Source organism: Hibiscus syriacus, unplaced genomic scaffold (assembly GCF_006381635.1).
Source record: "Hibiscus syriacus cultivar Baekdansim isolate YM2019G1 unplaced genomic scaffold, ASM638163v2 tig00110580_pilon, whole genome shotgun sequence".
Taxonomy (NCBI): domain Eukaryota; kingdom Viridiplantae; phylum Streptophyta; class Magnoliopsida; order Malvales; family Malvaceae; genus Hibiscus; species Hibiscus syriacus.
The window spans coordinates 1,046,127-1,071,336 of NW_024062791.1; the positions used below are offsets into that span (position 1 = coordinate 1,046,127).

Consider the following 25,210-nt stretch of genomic DNA (forward strand, 5'->3'; position numbering starts at 1 on the left):
TTGAATTGATTTCAAGTTGTAATTTCAAATACTTGACTTGGCTCGAAAATATTTCAATTTCTAGTTGAGTTATAAAATACAACTCGAATAACTTGAAATTTTTAGTAATTATTGGATTTATTTTTAAGTTTGAGTCGAATCCCTTAACTTTTATAATATATGTATATTACATATGAAAAGAATATGAAGAAATATATGTGTATTGTATATGATTATAAAAAACCATTTAAAATGGAATCAAATAATATCATAATATTATAAATATTTACAATTAAATTTAAATAGTGAAAACTCGACTCGACTTGAAAAGATTTCAAATCATGTTTGAGTTATAAAATAGAACTTGTCAATTTAAATAACTCAAATTTTTTTGACTCGACTTAATCGAACACTCATCCTTAGGAAAAAAAATGAGCTGTATTTCTTCTTAATTTGTTTTTTTAATGAGAGATTCTCCCATAATGGTACAAGTTTTACTTTGCACCATAAATCCTTTTTATCCCAATTTATTCCTTACAATGTCTTTTTCAACATATAATTTTAAAAAATATGATAGAATAAAGATGAATAGTTTGATCAACCGATCAAATGTGCTCAAATTAGGATATCAATAAAAATATAACACATGTCATATTAGATATCAATAATTTTTTTTGATCAAATTAGAATAGAAAATAATAATTTAAGGGATAAATTGAGAAAAAAATAATTTAGGGTGCAAAGTGGAAAAGTATATATATTAACCGATAAATTGTGAATTTAATAGGAAATTAAAGTAGTTTTACACCATTTCATAACTTTTTTGCAAAATTCATATTAAGCAATCCAATGTTATTTTTTTAATATAATTTTACTTATCATATAAATTCTTAAATTGACTCAATATTTCTACTTTCAGAATCAAGAATTATATTTTTATTATAATCTATATAAGTTTGATTGTGTTTAAATGTACAATATATTTATATTTATGAGGTCTGGGAAAGATTTGAATAATATAAATATTATGTCAAAAAACCTTATAAGCCAATCAAACATGAAAATCAAGTGAATGGCAGAGGCATATAGCTACATACATATTCTATGCCCGAGTTGAGCCCTTTCTCAAGGACCTATCAAGGGATGCTTCAACTCACCTCGGGAAGCATTGTTAAAATAGGTATATAAGGCCAATTGGAGAGTCCCTAAACCCGTTCCAATTCCATTTGGTACCTGTTTTCAAAGGAAGAGCAAGACTTGGCTAGTTATCGATCAGTTGGCATTGGATCAAAATATAAAACAGCTAAAAAAAAACTTACATAGAGGAAAGCATCATGCTTCAACATTCCATATACAAAGAAAGCCAGACTCATCATGAATGTTGCAAGAGACAGCGAGAACGGCATGTACTCGACGCTTCTGGTTTTCATCACCAGATTCTGCCGTAGGAACACGAGTGAGAAGGAATTACGACATCCGATGGTTGAAAATGAAATTACGATTAACTTACGATTATAAGTAGAGGAGAAGCAAACATGGAAATCAGAGACGCAACACTTAGATAACCGACGAAAAGTTTCCGTGACGGGGCATCCAAGAATTTCAGGCTAACGAAAACTACGGCAGCAAATATTGCAGAAACTGATACCAAGAATCCCAGCATCTTCAACTGATACAATCATGTCAAAAGTCATATAAAAAGGGCATTTCTAGTTGGATCATCGCTCCATAGAAGATTGTTTTCTTAAGTACCTTCATTGGCTTTTCAGCATATACAACAAAAATGCCAATGTAAATCAACTGGAAAATTGCTCCAATGGAATTGACCGTTGCCACCAGGATAATACCAGGGGATACAAAGGGCAGGCCGTACCAGAGACATATCAAGCAATTCAGGAAAGCATACATGTATGGCATTCCTGAGAACTGTTCTGTTGATCCATTTCTGATTATTCTCCTAAATGTTGATCTGTAAAAGAAAATACAAGAAAGTTTGTATAAATAAGCCTTGCAGTTCAGCATTTTTTTTCATACAATCTTTGCTTCTGTCCTACAGAAAGTTTGAAATCACTTACATAGGTGACAAGAACAGCACAAAAGCAAAGATGTTACCTGAAAAAAATAACATTGAAATCAACAGATATTCGGTTTTATTGATATTCAGCTTGAGAGACAAGTAAGGGGGAAAACATAGCAGGCTACCTGCAACCCCAGCTGCATCACTGCAAACTGCATAAACTGAAAATACCACTGTTGAATACATTTGCAAATCTTTAAATTAAGCCACTAGCTTTTATTGTAGATAATTGCCATGACAACGGTGACTTCCACCCTCAGGGTCACAATCAATCAGTTTAAAAACATGTCAGCCAGGAGGATTATATCTTTTACAGGGGAAAAAAATAGATGGTTCAACCTAGTCCAAGACATATATATATATATATATATATATTTACTTTTCTGATATATCATTGCCATTTTCCCAGAAATTAAGTGACGGAGAACTCATGTGTTTCATGTAAACCTGACCACAAAAACTGATGATCATAGACAACTTCAAATGGTTCTTTAACTCATCCTGATGATGTGTGAGACTTCTCTACTTGTACGTTTCTTGTGCAAGCCACATGTTTTATAAGCCTATAATATACTTACGTGGATATTCTAATCCATCCAGTTATCGGAAAATTGTATAAATCATCCCTCAACTTTCCTTTCATTCCTATTTTGGTCATTAAACTTAAAGATTTATCCATCAACTTTTGAATTAGTACTTTATTTGGTTATTACACTGTTAAATAATTAATGACGTTATGACATGAAAGACGGCACCAAAACAATATCATTTTAGATATGTCAAATTTACACAAAAATGACGTCGTTTTAGATCCCTATATATTTTTTCTCTTTTTTTCTTTCTTTTTCCCCTCTCAACTTACCTAGATTTTGGCCACCTTTCGTTGCAACCAACCATCATGTCGACCATCATCTGCTAACATTAGTGGTGAACGATTAGTTCATAAATTTTCCACCAAATTTGTTTCGCCTTCTAAAACTTGAATATAGTATATGTTTAATCCGAAAACACCATAAACTCCACAAATCTAACATTGAATGCTCGAGCTCCTTATTCTTTGATCTTCGTGTCATATGTTGTTGGATGGAACCTGAATGGAAATATGTTGCTCCCCGCTCCAAAAAGGGGTTTCCACATGATTAGGATCTTCGAATAACAGCTCTGATTATTGAAGATCCATCCGCCAACCAAAACTCCACTCGAAAACCAAATCCAAAACACTTGGTTCATTGTTATTGGTAGTGTGATAGGTCCCTACCGAAACTATGTTATTGTACGTGATGTCCTACGATTCCTCACCACTTAAACTTGCGATCGCCCCCTGTGCTCTTAAACGCCAATGAACTAAAGACGATAAACCTCTCTCTCATTTTTAAAATTTTTCTATCTTCATTTATCGTCATTATTTGTAGGTTCTTACTTTTCTTTTTTATTTTATGCAAGTTCAAGTCATGACACGATTGAAGGTTATGGGTTTCGAATTAAAGTTATTGGGTGTTTCAAGTGAAGGTAGATGAATAGTTCAACGATAATAAAAGAAAGGTTCAATTAAGTTTTGTGTCGATTTGAGGTTGAGGTAAAATTTGGTTTGAGTTAAAAATAATAATTCGATGATTTAAATAAAGATTCAATGATTTAATTAAGTTAAACGAATGATTGTGATTATATTATTGAGGGTCAAATTGAACTATAAAGCTAATTTAAATATTTAATAAAATAAAACAAATAAATATCAAGTTACACTTTTAAAAATAAATCCAAATATCAAAATGTGTACCTACATTCCTTTATGTAATATGATTTAGTATTTTCAATTCCATCGAGTTTGAGGCCCAATTGTTCTCAAAATACAATTCATGTCTGGTATTTGTTTAAATTTTCTATGAAACTTGGTTTTAACTTTTACTCCTTTTCTGTCTCCTGACCAAAAATTCGAAGTGGGTTCTTTTCAATTAGGAAGAATGAAATCAATGGCTTTTAGTTCTACTCATTCAAGAAGGTATCCGTTATCTACATGGCCCAAAAGCAAGGTTGATAAATTGAAATTCCAAGCTATCATTTTTTGCAGGTTGCCATCTTGTTTTTTTACCCAAAATTTCTAATTGAAAAAGGTTGAAACTTTTGTTTTTCAGGTTCAAAGAAACGAAGTGACTTTTTCATTGGTTTCTGGGTTTCAATTTCCAGAACTCCCTGCGTTAAATGTTCTCAGAAGATGGGTGAACAATCACTGAGCTTTTCCAGAGCTGTTGAGAAGTAGGTGATATTTTAAATTTTGAAATCAATATCAAAATATTTCATTATAATCTTTAACACAGAAGACCAAAATTATAAAATTTTCAAGTGTGCAGGAAGCCAGTGAAGAAGGCGGGGAAGACCGAGCATCACTCGTGGAAGAAAAGAGATTCAGCTGGCTCGGACAAAAGGCACTCAATCTTTTTAGAATTGTAAGTTAAATTTGCTCTTTTTTCTCTATATTGAGTACTGTTTTCAGCTATGCTGTATATTATAGTACTTTAAGATAACTAAAACTACTGATTCTATATGTAAAATGAGCAGATTTCTCAACTTTCCAATGAGAAAGAGATTGTTTATGGAGCATTGGACAAATGGGTGGCTTGGGAAACCGAGTTTCCTTCGATTGCTGCTGCCAAGGCTTTACGAATTTTGAGGAAGAGGAGCCAATGGCTGCGAGTAATTCAAGTATGTTGATATTCTTGCTACGTGTTTTTCAGCTTCTGAAGTGGTATCATTGATGTAGAGAAGCTTTATTTGTTCAATAATTTTCGATTACTTTCTAGTCAAGCTAAATATGTGGAGCCTTTGCTGTAGATACTGTTCCTGATATGTTAATGCTGAATGATCATTTGTTGTGCTTCTACTTATTCAACCTGTTTGTCAAGATGCTATAATTATGTTGATATTCTTGCTACGTGTTTTTCAGCTTCTGAAGTGGTATCATTGATGTAGAGAAGCTTTATTTGTTCAATAATTTTCGATTACTTTCTAGTCAAGCTAAATATGTGGAGCCTTTGCTGTAGATACTGTTCCTGTATATGTTAATGCTGAATGATCATTTGTTGTGCTTCTACTTATTCAACCTGTTTGTTCAAGATGCTATAATTTAAGTTGTAATCGCTGGCTTACTGATACTCAGTTGGCGAAGTGGATGTTGAGCAAAGGCCAAGGAGCTACGATGGGAACATGACACCCTTATACTCGCGTTTGATATGGATAACAGAGTGGATGAGGCTGAATTGTTGTGGAACATGGTTCTGCATACACACACACATTCTATCTCAAAGCGATTGTTTTCTAGGATGATCTCTTTATTTGATCATCATGACATGCCAGATAAGATAATAGAGGTATGCCAATCACCATCCCAAATGCCATACAAAATCAGTTCAGATGTTTTATTTGACACCCCTAAACCGTTTTTGAGAATTCTTACCAAATGAAGCAATATTATGTTGGTTCTAAGTTATTAGTTCTGATTTCAAAGGTATTTGCCGACATGGAGGAGTTGTGTGTCAGACCAGATGAAAACACGGTAAGTAGCATGTGCTTTTAAGAAACTAGGCCAAGAAGACAAGCAGAAGTTGGTTCTTAGAAGATACATGAGTAGATGGAAGTTCATCCCCTTTAATGGTGAACGGGTTAGAGTGAAATGATATACATCGGATGAAGGTTGATGTTGAATCGAGTGAATGCCATTTCTCTGGGCATCAATGACATAATACAAGTTTGTATCTGTTCTGTTTGACCTTGCCAATCAGGTACGTGGAATTATGATTTTGGCGACAAGGCATTTTGTTTGCTTCCCTTGAGAGGCAGCAAATCATTTTTGTTGGGATGTTCCCTGCACATAACCTTGGCTTGTATGTTCAAGCCTCTTCTTCGATTATCTGAGGATATATATGTGTATATATGCAGAAAGACGGCCGAAAAGTGTTTTTGTTGTTAATGTAGGACATTGTTCCTCCTTTTTTTTTAGATGTTTTCCTTGTAAGAATGTTGTCTTCAGATCATCAATGGTTCAATTGAAATATTTAGATAGTATTAGTAGAGTTCTGGAACTCCTGGTGGCAGTTCGACCTTAAAGAAGTATATTACACTGTTGCATCTGGCCAACATTTTACTGTCAACGAATGGATAATTGGTAAGTGCAGCTTTTGAATTGTTTTAACTCTTCTTGCCATTGATACTGAACTGAAGCAACTCAAAGAAGAATCGATGAACTGAAATAATTTGATTTTGACATTCAAAAAACCAAATTTTATTTCAAAAAAGAATGATCATGTGATGTGAAGAAAAAAGAGATTAAAATTAATTCAGTATGAACAGCATGAAAGGGCGGTTACATAGAAATACTAACAAGACATTTTCAAGATTTCAGTGGACTTAGGTGCCTCTAACTACCCTCCGCAGCAGATTTTCCTGTGTTCATATTGTCAATCCTGGTGTTTGTCAGCTCTACTAAGAGGTGCACCACACCGTTTGGTGATTTAAGGAAATACCGAGCGTTTGATCTTTTCCAAGCTATAGAGCAAGGAAAATAGTTGTCCCCCGAAAGGTCAAGCACTGAAAAACCCTCTTGGAACGACGTTCTATCTTCTGCCCTTGATTTAATAACATCTCCACTTACGTGATAGCTTGAGTTACTCTCAATCACCGATGCACGATCTTCCCTGGGTACGCTTTTACTCGTCGATAATTTTGAAACAGATGTCCTGACTGGTGGTGTTACATGGGATCTTACGGGAGTCGGGACTTCTGAAGGAAGCTCTAGCTCGAAAAAGGTATAAATGTCTTCATCCTGAACCAATGGCAGAATAACAGTTTGGGTATCAGAATAATGGCCTCTTAGTGCTCAGTTGGGTAAACAGATGGGAACTGCTTTAAGTCACAGAAGAGTATATTTGACAGTTTGGAATTGCAGCAGAGCACGACATAAATCAATGGAGTGTCCTCAAACCAAATATTTTTATACAAGGAATACCTCAAAATAAAGAAAAACACCTAAAAGTTGGTGGCTGAAACACGCACCTTAGCTAGAAAGTTCCCTATACAAAGGACTAAATCAATGGGTTCCTTCATGCCTTAGTTATGACCAATTTCTCCAAGGATTCGATCGATCGCTGCACCCTAATATATATTCATCAAAGCATGAGAAAAGAAAACCTGTGATACTGATGAATGAATACCAGTAAAGCATACCTTTGTAACACCGACGGATCGACCCTCCACGGACCGGCTGCCTTGGACTACATCAAGAGATGCATTAGAGATTGGACCTGTCCAAAGATGCTGCAACAGATCCCTAGCTTGAAGTCTTCCAAATTCAACATCTAGAGTTTTAATTAAGTTGTTCAGAAGATGGATCAATAACGCAAGAAAACAACATTAAGCTTAAATTCATGTGATTATTATATGCCAAACAGAAGAGACAATATGAATTAGCTGGAGTTTATTGGTGAGGACCTGCATATTTATAGTTCCATATAAGTGAAGTTTCCCGGAGCTCAAAATGAGATCGAGGAGTTCTTGCAGTAAAATATTCGAATACATGCTGAAATCATGAATAAGCATCAGAAAGTTAGAACCAGAAGAACTCCATGTGAATTAATCTTTATCTAAAGCATATATATTTACCTGGATACTATCCACCCATTTCATAATTAAATTTTCTGGCATTGTTGCCATCCAATCTCCTTTCGTAGCTCGTAAGAACATTCCGTTCTCTGCTGCCAACCACAAGATGAAATCACCGAAGTTCTGTACAGCAAATTAGTTCAAGAGATTTGAAAGAGAAAGGGCAAGCATTTATATTCAGAAAAGTATGAACAAGCATACATCATCAGGACACTTCTATCACTTCCACTGAGGACAAGAATTGTAGTCCTAGGATCATCACAAAGTTTTCTCAAAGGTTCTCATAAATCCGGGTGCAACTTGGGTTCCATTTCTTTAATTTGACTGCCCTTCCCCCAAGGGTATCCTCTGGTTCAGTTAAAGTTGCATTGAATCCCTGGAACATGGAGGTGTGATCATGAAAATGAAAGGGCAACTCATAAGGAACTGATTTTCCTCAATTCTCTTCCCAAAATGTTCCAAGTGCTGGAATTGTCAAATAAAGAAAGATGATGTGTAAAAAAACACACACACACACACACAATACCAGTATCAGCAGTGGGTTATTTGATTGTGAGTAACGATCAATTGCAACTTCAATTGGAAGCGGTGGTGGAATTTGTCTTGTCCTTAATTGAGCTTCAATTATGGTATCATTAAGTTCACTACAAAGGAGATCTTTTATTAAAAACATTGAAACGAGAGAAAGACCCAAGGAAAACCACTCAATCATCCATTTCCAATTCCATCAAGATCTTGAAAAGAACAGAAAAAGCTACTGTTCTCTTTGCGTTTTCATCGACAAAAACATGAAGGAAAAGAATGGCTGGTAAGCCTTATTTCAGCTCTTCCTGTCACATGATAAACACCGGTGGGACTCTCCCTCACATCCTCGAGTTTTCATCAAAGAAATTACCAGTACTAAGTTATGATCAAATACCTTACAAAAGTTGCAGCCCACTCTTGAGATGTGTGTGTAGTTACATGCACAAAGTTATGGTGGTGCCGTTTCTCTTTCATCGGCTGCCATATTCAAAGCATAACCAATTGAAGAAGCAACTTCAGTGACATTCCATGTTTTAAACAAAAGGGCTCCAGCACCAAGGGACTGAGTAGCCCCTGCAAACTAGAACTAAGCAGAGGCGTTACTATGAAAATTTAAGACTTCGCGAAAAGCAATGAACTAATTTATTCCAAATCAGATTCAAGTACCTCACTTAATATAAGGACCCCTTTCTTGGAAGCTTGGCAGGCAACAAACTCATAGCTAGGGATGGCAATGGGTCGGGTTGGGTCGACCCGACCCGAGAAGAAAGGGTCATCCATCCGTGACCCGACCCAACCCGACGAAATTAAGGTTTCACCCGACCCGACCCGACCCGAAATAAAAAAATATTTTTATTCAATAAAAACAGTGACTTAATTGAAAAAAATTATATATAGAGGGGTATTATTGTAATTATCCATAAATATATAGGGTAAAATTATATATATTTTTCAGGTCGGGTCGGGTCGGATTTTTTCTATCCTAAACCCTACCCGACCCGAACCCGAATTTTTTTAAAAAAAATCCGACCTGATCGGGTCGGGTCGGATCGGAACCCGTCGGGTTCGGATTGAGTCGCCATCCCTACTCATAGCTGACAAGGTTCATTCCATCCCTCAAAGATGTTACAAGAGCTACATCTGCACAATTAATTAATGGACAGAAGTTTGGAATTGCGTGAGAGATGTTATCATGGGGGGAAAATAAGAAAATAGAGATTGAAAATTGTGTTATTGCACGTACCAGTAACAGCATATAGTGCACATAATGAATAAAAATCAAGAGAACGATCCTGTACCAGAGTAAGGAAATGCATAATCTTTACACAATCAATCAACAATAACGGGCAGACAAATACGGAAAATATGAGCTAAAACATGTAAGCATGCTGAAAGTAGTAGTAAAGGGTAAGACAATTTTTTGTCTTAAGCAACTAAAATCAATGATCCCATCGGGGGAAAAAATTGAAGCTCCTCCTTAATGTCTTCATTGCAGTGCATCAACATAGAAATCATAAACATTCCATTGTATGTTCTTGTGTATCCATGCATTAAGCATAGTTTTAGAACATGAGCTAATAACTTATATCTGTTCTTTAAATCATCTGTCATTGTTTATCGATAAGATAAAACCATCTAAACACTTCAAATTAGAATTTTGCATGGTTTCACTGAAATTTCCTTAAAGTGACTCAATAAGTAGAAGAAAGTGAATGAGATAGAACTTAGACATCCGTCCAGTCTGCATCTTTCATACTGACCATTAAACCTTTTGTTCTATGAAATTAAGAAAATAAAAATGCAAGATTATGACAGGGAGGGGGGAAGAAAGCAACATTAACATTAGCAAACAAATAATGTCAACTATAGTAAAGAAATCCTGCAATTATCAGCAAAAGTCAAGGAATTTTTAAAGTAATCTAGTAGAAGAAGAAAAATGTTGTATAAAGGAACATACACTCAGTAACATCAGTCCTGGTAGGGACAGCAATTTGCAGGAGAACCACCTTATCACGCCAATGAGGATTTTCCTTGAGGAATTTTTCAAATGCCAAAACTTAAGGGTGCGTTTGGTTCACAGAATGTAAGATTATCAGTGGGAATAAAAGATTACCAGGGAATATGATTACTGTGTTTGGTTGGTTTGGCAGGAATGAAAGATTACAGTGTTTGGTTGAAAGAATAAAATATTACTGGAATGTATATTTTACCAAATTGTCATTGTTCTATATTTTTAACAAGTAAAATTCTAAATATTTAAATAAAATTATTTAGATAAAAATTCTATTTGTTGATAATATATTATTTTAGTATTTAAATATATCATGTATTATTTTAATTTAATTAATATTTAATTTTACATAATTTATGTAAAAATATGTTAAAATTTTACATCAACATTTAACTAAAAATATATTTGTAGGGTAAAAATGATGCCCTATTTAACAATAGAAGCTGTAGCGAAAACCAAATTTTTGAACTGACACAGTTTGTATAAAAATTTTGATACATAATTATTGGGTAAATAAATTATGTTTGAATGAATAGGATTTTATTTGTATTTGTTTATATATTTTTATAAGTATTTATGTTTAATTTGTATTCATTTAATTGTTAGTGTTGTATTTGTGTTCGTTTATTTGAAGGTATTTATGTTCACTTATTTATTTTTTAAGGTGTTAGTGTTCGTTCGTATAGTGCTTACGAATATATTCATTTAATGTTCGTTTATATGTTCACGAACGTATTCATTTGGTAAAATTATGTTACTACTAAGAACTTTTCAAGCTTCATATTTTAACCTCTAAATTTCATCATGTGTTCAATTTAGTTAACTCTAACCTGGATTCTAAGGTTGAGCCCTACGCCCCATCGTTCTTAGGAAGTATAAAATAAACACACATTCTATTATAGTTGCTGCTGAACTCTCGACAATCCACAATCATACTAAACAAGCTTATATCGATAGCATCGGTATGAAAATTCATTGAAAAGAACTAGCGACAAGATCACCGAAAAACATGACTCATTGTATCTACATCTAAGCTTTGCCAAGAGTTGGAGAAAGTTTGGCATGTCTACTTCATCCTTGAACTTGCAGCAAGCCTATGGTTGGAAGGTCTATAGCAGCACATCACATATCTTCCAACAATGTTTTCCACATGCAAAGGGCCCCTGGTTATCGATCAACATCGATGACATGATTGCATTTACATCATGAATTCACATTTCAAATGATGTACAAAAAGAGGAACAAAGAATATCATAGCCAAATCAAAACGTTCAACAAGATGCTATCACGGATCGTTAAGCTCTGCAGGTGTCTTTCAGGAATAAAGTATGTTCTAAACTATATCCATGTACCAAGAATCATAAAGAACAAAAGAAAATAGAGCTGAACACAGAAGAAACTAAAAAACAAAAGGAGGATCTAGTTTTAGAAGAGTGGGAATTCTATGTAAAAGATATTAATTTTCCCAGTGACACTTAATTTGAAGGTAAAAGATAATTTTTTTTGCGTAATTACAAAACTTGACAAGATTTTTTACATGGTTTTGTGTAATCACAAAAATTGATCGCTGCAAATTTCATGCCTTCTCGATGTTTTAACGTCAAATTGACCTTTTTACAGTTTCTAGAAACTGTCTGGTTCGAGTGTGAAGGAAATTACTAGAGCCATGTCAGAACCAAACATGAGCAGCACCTTGCCTCAATGCTTTAAACAATGTTATTTAACATTGTCACAAATATTTTCTATGAACATTGTTACAAAAGATAATAGCCATGACATTCTAAACTTAATCATATATGTTGGTTATATTATATACACAAAAATTCTCCAAGTCAAAAGCTTGACATATAACTGGATAAGCTACACAAAAAAATTGGGACCATATTCTAAAGTCATAATCAAAAAGAGATTGACATAATTGTAGAAGGACCACAATCAAAAGGATGGTCTAAAGTGATGACATTCAACTAATTGCTTAATCACATAATCTTTTTTGAATTCTTTTGGCAAAGAAAAGAAGAAATCTACCTTGTGCGCATCTTTGCTAATATACTCTCCTGCAGTAAGCATTTCATCATTGGATAGGCCTTTAATTTTCATGATTTCTGTGAAAATCGACATTCTTCGATAATTTCCTTCCACCTCATTTTTCAATAAAGTAGTAATATCCTTAATTTCTTTGGCAGTTTCTCGGTATGCAGCACCAAACTTACTTATCTCCTGTACAAGCTCGGTTAACCCATCATCACTTCGAGACCTTTTCTTGCTAGCTACTTTTTTCATTGCAGGGGTAGAGGCAGTGGCATCAGATGTTTGGCAAGTTGAAGCACCAACATTCTCTCTTGATTCAGAATCTCTTACTCCCTCGTCTTCAAGTAATGCATCTATAAATGCATTGTCTTCAACATCAATATGTTCCACTGCATCAGCTGCTGTCTCAGCTGCTGTTCCTGTTGCTATTTCTTTTCCAAATATTTGAACAAAGTCGTCAAAGAATGGAAATGGCTTGTTTCTCAATCCAGCAGCAGTTGGGTGACTCTACAATATAATAAAATCGCATATTTAATAAATCTTACAATTACCTATGTAGATAACAAAGAGTACGAAAGAAGATAAATTCAAGTAAAATACTTACTCTAACCCAATCATCAAACACATCCTTTGGTGTAGTTAAACATTTTTCTTCTTCATTCCAACCGAATCCACTTCCAATATTCAACATTTCTGATAAAGCATTATATTGTCTTTTGAGTATCTTCACTATAGATTCAATATGTGGATGTGCCCTAATTTGTGATGTCGGAAGCTTGATTTCTAACATCTTTTCAAGATGAGATAGATAACCTGATCTAAATGTTCAATTATCAGCTTTCCAATGTGGGTCTTCTGCCAAAATGTGTAAGCATTCAACAAGTGCAGCATTCTCCTGTTTACTCCACGTCCTTTTAGAAACTATAGACTTAACCTTTCCAGATGTCTGTCCCCCCTTGAGATTCCATATTTGATGTTGACATATTGATCTTAAAAATAATCTAAGAAGATGTATATAAAAATGTATAACATAACATAAAACATGTCATCATTGTCAATAATAATCATAAATTAAATTTAAAAGTAACATAATAGAAATCAAATGTAGTGAATGACATAAGTAGTAAATGTCCATAACAAATAAAATTCGAATTTTTTAGAAGAGAAATACATAAAATTTAATAAAGTTTATGCCATAAAATATAAAGATGCCAAATACATAAAAGTAATGACCACAAACATTAGATAAAATACAAGGTGAAAGTCCATACATAACATAAAATAATATCTATCCTAAAGTACGTGAGGACAACCAACTAGTAAACATATCTTCTGCTAATTTGTCTCTCCACTAAGTCCAAGCACTGCTTGGCTCACAATGTCTAATCATTTCTACCTCATTAATCTCTTCAACATGCCTACTATATTCAATATAGTCAGATTCAATAGGATCAATTGGCATCTCAGATCTTATGAAATTATGGAGAAGTCAACAAGCGAAAATGAGTCTACATTGTGTTTTCACTGGATAAAATGATTTTTCCCTTAAAATTTCCCATCTCACTTTCAATATGCCAAAACATCTCTCAATGCAATTCCTAGCTTGAGAATGTTTCATGTTAAAATATTCTTGAGGGGTGGTAGGTTGGTGTCATTCTCTCCAATCATTCAAGTGGTATCTTTGACCTCTATATGGTGTAAGAAATCTCTCTCCATTCGTGTATCCAGCATCACATAAGTAGTAACACCCTATATTATTTTAATTTAAAAATTGAATTAATATACAAAACTTGTAAGAAGTTTACATTCTTATATATATATGTGTGTGTGTGTATATTAATGACCTAATAATTTACCTTGTGGAACATTTAAACCATTTCTTCTACTAATGGCATCTCTGAGTATTCTACCATCAGCTGCAGAACCTTCCCACCCAGGTAAAACATAAATGAATTGCATGTTTGGTGTACAAACACCAAGTACATTTGTCGCAATTTCATTTTTTCTTGTTCTATACCTAGGTTTATCGATTGAAGATACATTGAACTTAATATACGTTCCATCTAGATCACCTAAACATCCCTATATTCATCAAATAAAGTTAAATTACATTATTAGTATCCATTTATGTATAAAGTATTAGTAATTAACTTAAAAGAAATTTCAGAATTATGATACAATTTTATTATGAGCAAATATTATGTCTATGAAGTTTTTCATGTGCATAACTTATTTTAGGTCTATTTTTATATTTTCTAAGAATAACTGAAATAACCATAAGCATATGACACACAATCTCCATCATTTGCAGTTGTAAAATAAGAATTGTGGCGATATGCGTCTTCTTTCGCATTGGTAAACGAGCCATGAACTATTATTATGAGCAAATATTTTAATATTAGAACATAATAATATTGAACAAGAACAATTATGTGTCATCACAATAAAAATAAATGAAAACTAATTTAACAGTTCTAAAGCAATTAAAAACAAAAATCAAGAGTTTAACATTTGTTTTGTTAAATATTTGTATTTCAAATATTACCTTACTTTATATTGTATCACCAGAAAACCTAAAAGTGTACTTTCACGGCAGACTGAAATTGCATCAGATCCTCAAAGGGAACATTCATTTTGAAAAGAATCTACGAAGCACTTTTAGCAAGACATTACGATCACAACTTCTAAATTTGTATAACCGACACGAAACTGAAGAAAGAGAGGAGGGACTGACCGTGTAACACCCCCAACCCGTACCCAACCCGGATACGAGTCCGAGGTGTCACATTGACTTTTCAAACTTTGACTCATGACAAAAGCTCGAGAAAATTTAAAACTTTCATTAAAGTCACAACGGTTTGTTTAACTCAATCAATTAGTACATACCAACTATATTCAATATACATAATACATCTAATTCAAGATATCTTTTCTGATATGATCTTTGATAAGAAGTAACTGACCGGTCTTGCTCCTCTTCACTTTTCTTCTAGCTTTCCGGAACCTACGTGTGAAACACTCACACGCTAAGTCGATGACTTAGTGAGGCATAAAAATATATAACCACTACTAATGCATTCAAAATCTATACTTATTATATCATACAAAATCATACATTATGTCATGCAACCACTATCCACTTGTACACACACATCATTCACATATTCTTATCATATACCATTATAAGTAATCTAATTTAACAATTGATCTGGTTCCTATTATATTAGTTTTGTCATCATTTCTCAAGGAAGGACACATCACATTATATAATTCTTATAACAGGTTTCATAGCACAAAACATGTAAATCATATGTAAGATATTTATTATTATCTCTTTATTAGTCTTATTTTCGTTCTTTATCTTTTTGTCATATGTTCTTGCATCAATTCCTCTTAACCAAGCTATATACACATCATCATATCACATATATCACTTCACACCATAAAGATTACAAACCAATCACATACTATCATGCAAGGTTCTTTTATATTATTTCCTTTATTAGCCCATGTACACATGTGAGAACTATAGATATGTGAGTCTATAGAGGTTGTGCACCAATGCTGTCACCACAGCTCGTATAATTGCACCGAAGTGCCACGTAGAATTGCACCGGAGTGCCACATAGAATTGCACCGTAGTGTCATATAATAATGTCTATAAGGACCACATATCATTCCTTAAGAATCATATACATATACTAGGGATCAAGTATGTGTCTCACAAGACTTCACATATGTTCCAAAGAATATATATATATATATCCCGAAGGACCGCGTAGACCCTCGACTCTTGGCATGCCAACTATACCCCTAGCTCTCAAGACACATAACATGGGAATTTTCTTTTATACTTATCATTTTATATAACACATAGTTCACTTTCACATATCACGTAGCTTATATAACTTTTCGTGTTATTTTACATTTCTTGACACCTTGCTTACATTCTATTATTGTGACTTTTCATAATTACATATACACATAATCTTATAGTTCATTCACATAGATCATCATAAATCTTCATAAGATCACACCCATTCATGTAGTTCATTTCCATATAATTCACCTGTATCTATTTGGTTTCTCATATAATCACAGAGTCTTATAATATTTCATACGACCTCATACATTACATCACCTATATACATACTTAAATACTCATAGTTATATAGTACTTAAATTATTCCTATTCACAGCATTCATGGTCATATTTATAAACATGCATTTTATATTCTATGTGTATATCATCACTTTATATCCAAATCTCCTAAGTGATATATTATTCTCAATTCCTTTTATAGTTCAGTCTTATCTAGTTTTCCTCCATTCTCCATAAATCTTATAACTCTAATGCACAATTTCCCATAATTGATCATATCATTACTTACTTGTCTCATTTATGTTTCTATTATTTATATAACCTTTACACATGTTTACCTAATTCAGTTTCACATACTTATCACATATGCAAGTCTTCTAATAAATTATCATCAAAAGCTCCTATAACATCTTCCTATAGCTTCATAGATCTTTACCATATAATTGATCTTACATATCCCTATAACCAATTCTATCAATATCTCCTAATATATAAATATTTATTAATCTCATATTGTTCTATAGGTCAATGTTATTTAACTTATCTCACATTTTATTTAATCCCTTAAGTTGATTCCACCAATTCCCTTATATCTAAATTAGGTAATTTATATCTTGTTCCATATTTTATGTCACTTTATCTTGTTAACACATAAGTCGTGGTTTCCTTACATAATTTGTGATCCTATAACTTATATCACATGTTCATATAGCTCATATAACAATTTTCCTATAATACATAAATCATTGTCATATAACTCATATCATATAAATTCATACCACATAACATATAATACGAACAAAACATATTCACACAATATCAAACATAATCATACTTCTACTCCTACAATCATATTGGAAACAGACTTGTCGCAAGTCCATTTTCCATATTCAATACGTATATTATAATAATATGCACTCACCTGGCCTCACTAGTCAATACCGATCTCTTATCTTTTCCTTGATCGATCTTACTTGCCAAATATTCTGGAATTGCTTTACGCTTAGAATCTACATAAATGTACATTTTAAGGCAATTATTAGATACCTACACCTTGTAATTGGATACTAGCAACTTACACGAACCTATTAAACCAATATTCAAAACTTTCCTTTAGGGGGAATCGGTTCCCTACTGTGGGGGACTCAGTTCCCCTAGGACATTCTAGAATTTCTGGTTCGGTTGAGGGGGTATCGGTTCCCCCTTGAATGGGTACCGATTCTCCTAGCCCAGAAATCACCAATCAATTACGAAAATTCACTATTTTAACTTCAATTCTTCATATTTCAACCCCTTTTATATTCTTAACTCAAATATACATACTTAAACTAATTTATACCCATTTATTTCATCTTAAACCTCAAAATTCTATTCTCCATATAGAAATCAATAATCATACCAAATTTTCCATGTTACTCAAACTTAATTCTAACACTTCTAGCTTCTTATTCTCATAGATGACAAGTCGAATTCATAATTAGAACTTCAAAAACCTCTTTATTCTAACAATTCATTTCTACACCCTTCATATAATTTCCTCTTTAATTCACTATTTGTGATGTTTAAAGCTTATATAAGCTTTCCTTAAGCTTATATGATACATGCATCACAACGTTCACATCAAAGGAAGAAGTAATAACTCTTCCAAATGATCCACTCGTCCAAGCATTGGAAAATAAGATTAGAACAGAAGCAGACTTACGATGACTTTTTGAATGGGATCTTGATCTTATTTAGTCAAGATGTCTTCTGGAGATACGACCTTATGTCTCTTATATTTCCAACGGTTCTTGAATCGTATCAATCCGATATTGGGAACTCAAGATATGGCTATTTTAATGAAGACGGTGCATGCAGAAAATCCTATACGGGATTAATACGAGATTTTGTAAATATTACGAATTCTCAATATTTTTATTGATTATTTGTAATATAACATAATATAGGATGATGCATTATCTTTTAGGATTAGATTTATTATTTTATTAGGAATTAAAGTTGGGTTAAAAATATTATCTTTAGTTATTATTATTTTATTAGGAATTAGAGTTAAGATATGTTTAGTTTATTATTATTTTATTCATTAGTTATTTAAGACCTTTAGAACTCAGTCCCTATATAAAGGAGGCTTCATTAAACTTTGTAAATCAAGATTTCTTTGATTAATAATACAACTAGAGTTCGTTTTTGCAAGTGCTAATTGCCTTGTGCCTTCGAAGCTTCTTCTCCTTGAGTTTTTTCAAGTTCTTGCGAGGGAGATTAATCTTCACACTCCAATTTTCCTTTTCATCGCGACTAGGAGGGTTGGTTAGAGCCATATTATCGAGATTGCCTTTTCATTGCGACAAGGAGGGCTCGATAGGACATTATCCATCGATTTTCCATATATCCATCCACGTCATCAATCATCTTTACCGTTCACCTTCATAAGGGAGATCTTTTGATTTCTTAGTTATCTTATTTTATTTGCAATTCCTTTATCTTTTCTTCATCTTGTTTTAATCTTATTTCTTATCTTGTTTTCATCCCACAAAAAAACCCTAAAGAACCCTATCTATTGCCGCCACCTTCCCCATTCATCCCTTATTGTTCTTCATCGAGTCTAGATCTTTTTTAGGTTTGATTCTTCAACAAGAGCAACGTTCATCAATCCACCACCGCTTCCCTATCAATTGGTATCAGATTTGGGCCGATTCTTGGAAAGAAGCAAGCAATCTTGCTTGTTCTTGCACACATAACCGTCAAGGTATCCCAACAGAGCTAGTCCAGAAAAGAATCATCGTTTCAGGTTCTTTTTATTTAATTTTAATTTAAATTCAAATCCTTCTTCTTAGTTTGTTATTTTTTCTAAAAAACAAAAAAAAAACAAAAAAGCCAAAATTTCAAAAACAAATTGCAAACGAAGGTATTTAGGGCTGATTTTCTTCAAATATCATATTCATCCTAATATAAATCTCCAGTCCGAAATTCACCCAAATAGGAGTTCATTAGAGCCTTCAAATACATTCTTCAAGTTTAATCGGCAGATTCGATCTAGGATCTTGTCGAACTTCTTGAAAATTATACAGTAGGAATTTCGTGGTGAAAATTTCCAGATTGTAACTTCATATATTGAAGATAATTTACACAAAAAAGAAGAATATTTGGAGATCAAGAACTCCTTCGAACAAAGCAATCAAGAAAAAATAGATTGTTTGAGGACTCACCGTTCAACAGAGTCCACTGGATACTACTGAAGGTATTTGGTTATGAAATTTTACAGGTGGTTTCTTAACGCATCGAAAGACATTCAAGAATTTTCCCAAAATTGTTGGACACCGGTAACCCCCTCAAAAACGTTTCTCAAGTTGATCCAGCGTTTTCCAGGTTTCTGGGTTGGTTCTTTTTTTTCTTTCTCTTAGTGCTTTAAGTTCTTTTGTTTTTTCTTTTTATTGTTCTTGTGCATTATCTAACACATTATCTTTCTTGTGTTAGTAGGACTAAAGAGTTTGCATACTTCTTCCTTCTTTGTATTCTCGTTCTCTTGGAGTCTAACCCTTGTTTGGCCTCTTAGAACTTTTAAGTTTTTTCTTATCGCCTTTGCTAGTAATCAAACTCCGATACGAATTATGGAAGACTACTTGGTAAAGTGAGTTTTAAAGAGTACAAGATCGGCTTACTTGCCTCTCGTTGTGTACTTTCTTGGAGTGACTTGTGAGGTTTCTTGCTTTGTTGAATTTCCTTCCTTTTATTTTATTTTACTTAAATATTTTCTTTTGAGTGTTATGATTTCAGGATGGGCGACAATAACAACAAGACACTTACGGCTATCTTAGCCACACTTACCCGACTCACGACTCAAGTTGAAAGATTTGATGAAATCGTGAGAGAACGATAAAAACCACAACTGGATCTACCAAACCAGAATCCAAGACCAAACAATGTTGAACTTTTGGTACCCGGGCGAGAACAACCACGTTTTCAAGCACCCAAACTCTTTGCAAAACAAAAGTTCACGATCCCGTCTTTCAAAGGAGACAATGATCCAGACAAGTACATCGTATGGGAAGGAAAAGTTGTTCTCATGTTCGCATACCATGACTGCCCCCAAGCTAAACAAGTTCACCTCATCACCACAGAATTCGAAGGATATGCTCGAACTTGGTGGATGCAAACAAGGAAAAAGATCCAGAACTTCCAAATTCCAACAATCACTTCTTGGACCGACCTCAAACAAACCATGAGGAAGCGATTCCTACCGACACATTATACACAAGAAGTTAAACTACGACTAGACCGACTTCGACAAGGTAGAAGTTCAGTTGAAGAGTACTATAAGGAGATGCAGTCCTTACTCAATAGGGCTAACATAACCGAAAAAGAAGAGGTCACCGTGTCAAGATTCATCGTCGGCTTAAACTCAAACATCATTGATCTTCTTGATCTACAAGGGTACGAAAACCTTGAAGACGCACTAAAGAAAGCAATGACAATCGAAGCACAAATCCAAAGCAGATCTCGATTCAGTGAACATTACCAAGGTACTTCATCCTCTTACCAAGGTAATCCTTCAAATCCTTCCTCAACTTCTACTCCATCTTCTCTAAAAAAAGCCAAGAGATGACAAACTTGACAAGGAGAAAGAACGACCAGCAAATAATGACACACTTCCAGTCCCTAAAGATCAAATGATAATTTGTGAGGAGATAGGGAAAGCAAAAAAAGAAAAAGTTGAGAAAGAGGCAAAAGCAAAAGAGGTCACTAGTTATAAAAGCCAAAAGAATAATGACCCATGGGAGGTGAGTGAACCTAAATGTGAGAAGAAAAGAGTGACTCAAAATCTATATGTGAGCACAAAAGAATTGAGACAGAACATTCTATACAAACAGCCTTGCATCCTTGTTCGCTTTAGGGAATCAATTGTTTCGATTTCTAACATTAACAAGGATTTTCCTAGTGTGTTTTCTTCTCTTTTATAGGATTTTCGAGAAGTGTTAGGTGATCTACCTAACGAACTACCACTGAAAATAGGAAAACAATGGCAAACCAATCTAATTCAAGGTTACATCATACCTCGTCAAACATACAATCTCAAAGAAACCAAAGAGTTGGATTTGTTGCAAAAAGGCTACATCCAGGAAAGCCTTAGTCGTGACGCCATCTTAATGACGAAACATGATTTGAACAACTCTACAGACTTTATAGTTCGTGCACAGGAAATCCATGTAAATGATGAAATAGTAAAAGCAACACGAGACTGGCCCACACCATCTTCCATAGCCAAGAGTTGTCGAATAATATTATGTGACCCTCCTGACGGGTTACCACCTGAAAGCCCTAATCACTATGCCATATCAATGAAGAGTCACGATTTACGGGAGTCAAAAGAGTATTTTATTACTCATTTTAATGACATTGTAACATACTTCTTCTCCTTCTTACAAGGTAAGGCTCGTGAAGTTGTCATCCATACTAAACACAACTTCTTTAAGTGCGTAGCTGACCGAGGTAAGCAAAACACATTAGACGATGCACTACCACGAACGTATACTCTTAAGCATGCTATTATTCCAAGAATTGAACATATAAAAGATGTATATCATGATAACTCAGATATTTCTGATATTTCTACCCATACTTTTAAAAGTACTTTTAATGAGTTTTATCTTGTATATGAGTTTCCTTGCCAACTAAACAGGTTCTACAATCTATAAATCTCCTGCCGAGAATTATTAATTCATGAACCACACTTAGGAGACTTAAAGGATTACTTTAACAAACCAGTTTACATGGTTTTTAAACACTCATTCTCACCACACACGAATAAAACCATGAAGAAATTATCTGAAGCAATCATACAGAAAGCAAACAGTGGTCGACACCATGTTGAATTTCAACCTAAACATCAGATTACAAGGCTTGTATGCAAAAGAGGATTTCAAGACTACAAGAAATCAGTTCCTACAAAGAAGAAACCTCGACTGAAACGCATAAAGACACATCACATTGATCCTGGTAAATGTTTCACAAGTTTTCCTTTCAACACATCTAAGTCTCTTTCTCTTGGATTTTCAGATTCGAGGTCGAATCCTTTTGAGGAGTGGGGGAATGATACATGCACTAGAGTCCATAATACATGCTTCTATGGACTAATGTTTCTACTCGAACCTATTAGAAGAACAACGTCTCGAAATTCAAAGCATATCTATTCGATAAGTATAATGTGAATGAATCATTAAACAATTCTAATGTTGCTCCCTTTAATGTTTCATATTCGAGGTCGAATATTTTTGAAGAAAGGGAGGATGATACATGCATCACAAGGCTCACATCAAAGGAAGAAGTAATAACTCTTCCAAATGATCCACTCGTCCAAGCAATGGAAAAGAAGATCAGAACAGAAGCATACTTACGACAACTTTTTTAATGGGATCCTGATATTATTTAGTCAAGATGTCTTCTGGAGATATGACCTTATGTCTCTTATATTTCCAACGGTTCTTGAATCGTATCAATCCGATATCGCGAACTCAAGATATGACTATTTTACTGAAGACGGTGCATGCAGAAAATCCTATACGGGATTAATACGGGATTTTGTAAATATTACGAATTTTCAATATTTTTATTGATTATTTGTAATATAACATAATATAGGATGATGCATTATCTTTTAGGATTAGATTTATTATTTTATTAGGAATTAAGGTTGAGTTAAAAATATTATCTTTAGTTATTATTATTTTTATTAGGAATTAGAGTTAAGATATGTTTAGTTTATTATTATTTTATTCATTAGTTATTTAAGACCTTTAGAACTCAGTCCCTATATAAAGGAGGCTTCATTAAACTTTGTAACTCAAGATTTCTTTGATTAATAATACAACGAGAGTTCGTTTTTGCAAGTGTTGATTGCCTTGTGCCTTCGAAGCTTCTTCTCCTTGAGTTCTTTCAAGTTCTTGCGAGGGAGATTAATCTTCACACTCCAATTTGCCTTTTCATCGCGACTAGGAGGGTTGGTTAGAGCCATATTATCGTGTTTGCCTTTTCATTGCGACTAGGAGGGTTCGATAGGACATTATCCATCGATTTTCCACATATCCATCCATGTCATCAATCATCTTTACCGTTCACCTTCATAAGGGAGATCTTTTGATTTCTTGGTTATCTTATTTTATTTGCAATTCCTTTATCTTTTCTTTATCTTGTTTTAATCTTATTTCTTATCTTGTTTCCAGCACCAAAAAGAAACCCTAAAAGAACCCTATATATTACCGCCACCTTCCCCATTCATCCCTTATTGTTCTTCATCGAGTCTAGGTCTTTTCTAGGTTTGATTCTTCAACAAGAGCAACGTTCATCAATCCGCCACCGCTTCCCTATCATTATATAACACCCAAAGAATCAAAACCACTTATAAATCCAAGAATTAAACAGCTGAAATTATACTTACCTTTAACTGAGGCTTACGAGGAGAAGAAGAAGAAGCTGAGGAAGAAGACTATGGATACATCCCTCATTTCTCACGTTTATATATCCCTTAAAAAGAGAATAAATATATTCTCTTAGAAAAGACCATAATACCCTTGTTATTTCCAAACTTTACCATTAAATCCAACATCAAATTTCTTCTATAAATCTATGAACTTTTAACTTATTTCGAAATCGAGCACATACTTTTCAAAATTTGCAATTTAGTCACCGACCCTGATTCAGGATGTTACAAATCTCCCATCCTTTAAAGAAAATCCGTCCTCAAATTTTCACTACACACACAATAAGAACATATATTCTAATGTTCTTATGTTGTTTCCTTTACTTAATATTTCTTTCCCTTAGATCCTCAACTATCTTTTCCCTTTATACATCCTTATCATGTCACTTATCATATAACCAATAGTATCAGTTCTTATTACTCAAAATCATTAATCCATCAAATTCCTTATCAATCTTTAATTACCTTGCAGTAATAACCAACTTTTATTCCATCATCACTTAATTACTTCTTAACTTTCCTTAATACATATAAATAATTCTTTATTTCTTTGACTACGTCTACCTGACCAAGAAACATAACCTTTATCATATCTAAATCCATAAACTTCATCCTTTCATTTTCTTATTCCAATATTTTCCATAAATTAAGATCTCTTTATAGCATAACTAAACTATATCTTTTAGCCGTGCTCTCATACTCTTTTCCTCTTACTTATACTCATCTCTAATTACTGATCTTTATCAAATTTTTTCATAACTTTGATAATCAACACTGCTTGCACAGATCTTATTCTTCGTAAAGTCCTTATTCAAATCACAATACGCATATCCTTGACTTCCTTCAAACATATGCACTCTTTCCATACACGTTACAATTCCTTTCAATAACTTAACAACAATATCTTCGACTTATCAAACTACATTCATATCCCTACACGTTATGATTCCTTTGTTTCCAAACTCAAGCATTCTAACTTTCTCTGTCTTATAAACTGATTGTTGATATATTGATTCTTAAACTTTTCTATTACTCTTAAACTTTCCTTAACCATAAAAATTCTTATTTCCTTCACTACGTCACATTTACATGATCGATATACACAACTATATCCATATCCATTTCATATTTGGTTAACTTATCCTAACAATATCTCAAAATCTTATAATTCCCATACATTTTCTATCACATAATCACTACAGCAAAATTGTTCTTTAGCGGCATTTTTAGCGGCGTTTTGAGAGTAAACGCCACTAACTTTAAACATATGGCGGCGTTTACATTCCAAACGCCACAAAATGGTAACTTTAGCGGCGTTTATTTACAAACGCCGTAATAGGGTTAATCTATAGTGGCTTT

At 33.6% G+C, this 25,210-nt stretch overlaps 1 protein-coding gene, 1 long non-coding RNA gene and 2 pseudogenes across 2 annotated transcripts; 1 reads left to right on the top strand and 3 right to left on the bottom strand.

Annotated features, from left to right (window-relative positions):
- Positions 1 to 1,078: 1,078 nt before the first annotated feature.
- LOC120133456 (bidirectional sugar transporter SWEET2a-like) lies at positions 1,079 to 2,277 on the bottom strand. Its single transcript, XM_039150033.1, has 6 exons — positions 2,182 to 2,277; positions 2,055 to 2,091; positions 1,732 to 1,948; positions 1,490 to 1,648; positions 1,299 to 1,418; positions 1,079 to 1,212 (listed from the first exon to the last, which is right to left on the bottom strand). The coding sequence occupies exons 1-6, from the start codon at positions 2,240 to 2,242 to the stop codon at positions 1,105 to 1,107; spliced, it is 702 nt and encodes a 233-aa protein (XP_039005964.1). The 5' UTR covers positions 2,243 to 2,277; the 3' UTR covers positions 1,079 to 1,104.
- Positions 2,278 to 4,026: 1,749 nt separating this feature from the next.
- LOC120133430 lies at positions 4,027 to 5,991 on the top strand (annotated as a pseudogene).
- Positions 5,992 to 6,524: 533 nt separating this feature from the next.
- LOC120133483 lies at positions 6,525 to 7,635 on the bottom strand. Its single transcript, XR_005517103.1, has 4 exons — positions 7,538 to 7,635; positions 7,274 to 7,404; positions 7,103 to 7,201; positions 6,525 to 6,872 (listed from the first exon to the last, which is right to left on the bottom strand). It is a non-coding gene; the product is annotated as an uncharacterized LOC120133483 (long non-coding RNA).
- A 344-nt stretch (positions 7,636 to 7,979) lies between these two features.
- Positions 7,980 to 25,210, bottom strand: part of LOC120133431 — a 32,095-nt pseudogene continuing 14,864 nt past the window's right edge.

Coding starts and splice junctions, on each gene's coding strand:
- LOC120133456 (XM_039150033.1), bottom strand. CDS start 2,242: ATGTATTCAACAGTGGTATTTTCAGTTTATGCAGTTTGCAGTGATGCA. Junction 1,949..2,054: donor GTGCTGTTCTTGTCACCTAT/GTAAGTGATTTC, acceptor TTTCTTTTACAG/ATCAACATTTAGGAGAATAA. Junction 1,649..1,731: donor ATGCTGAAAAGCCAATGAAG/GTACTTAAGAAA, acceptor TGATTGTATCAG/TTGAAGATGCTGGGATTCTT.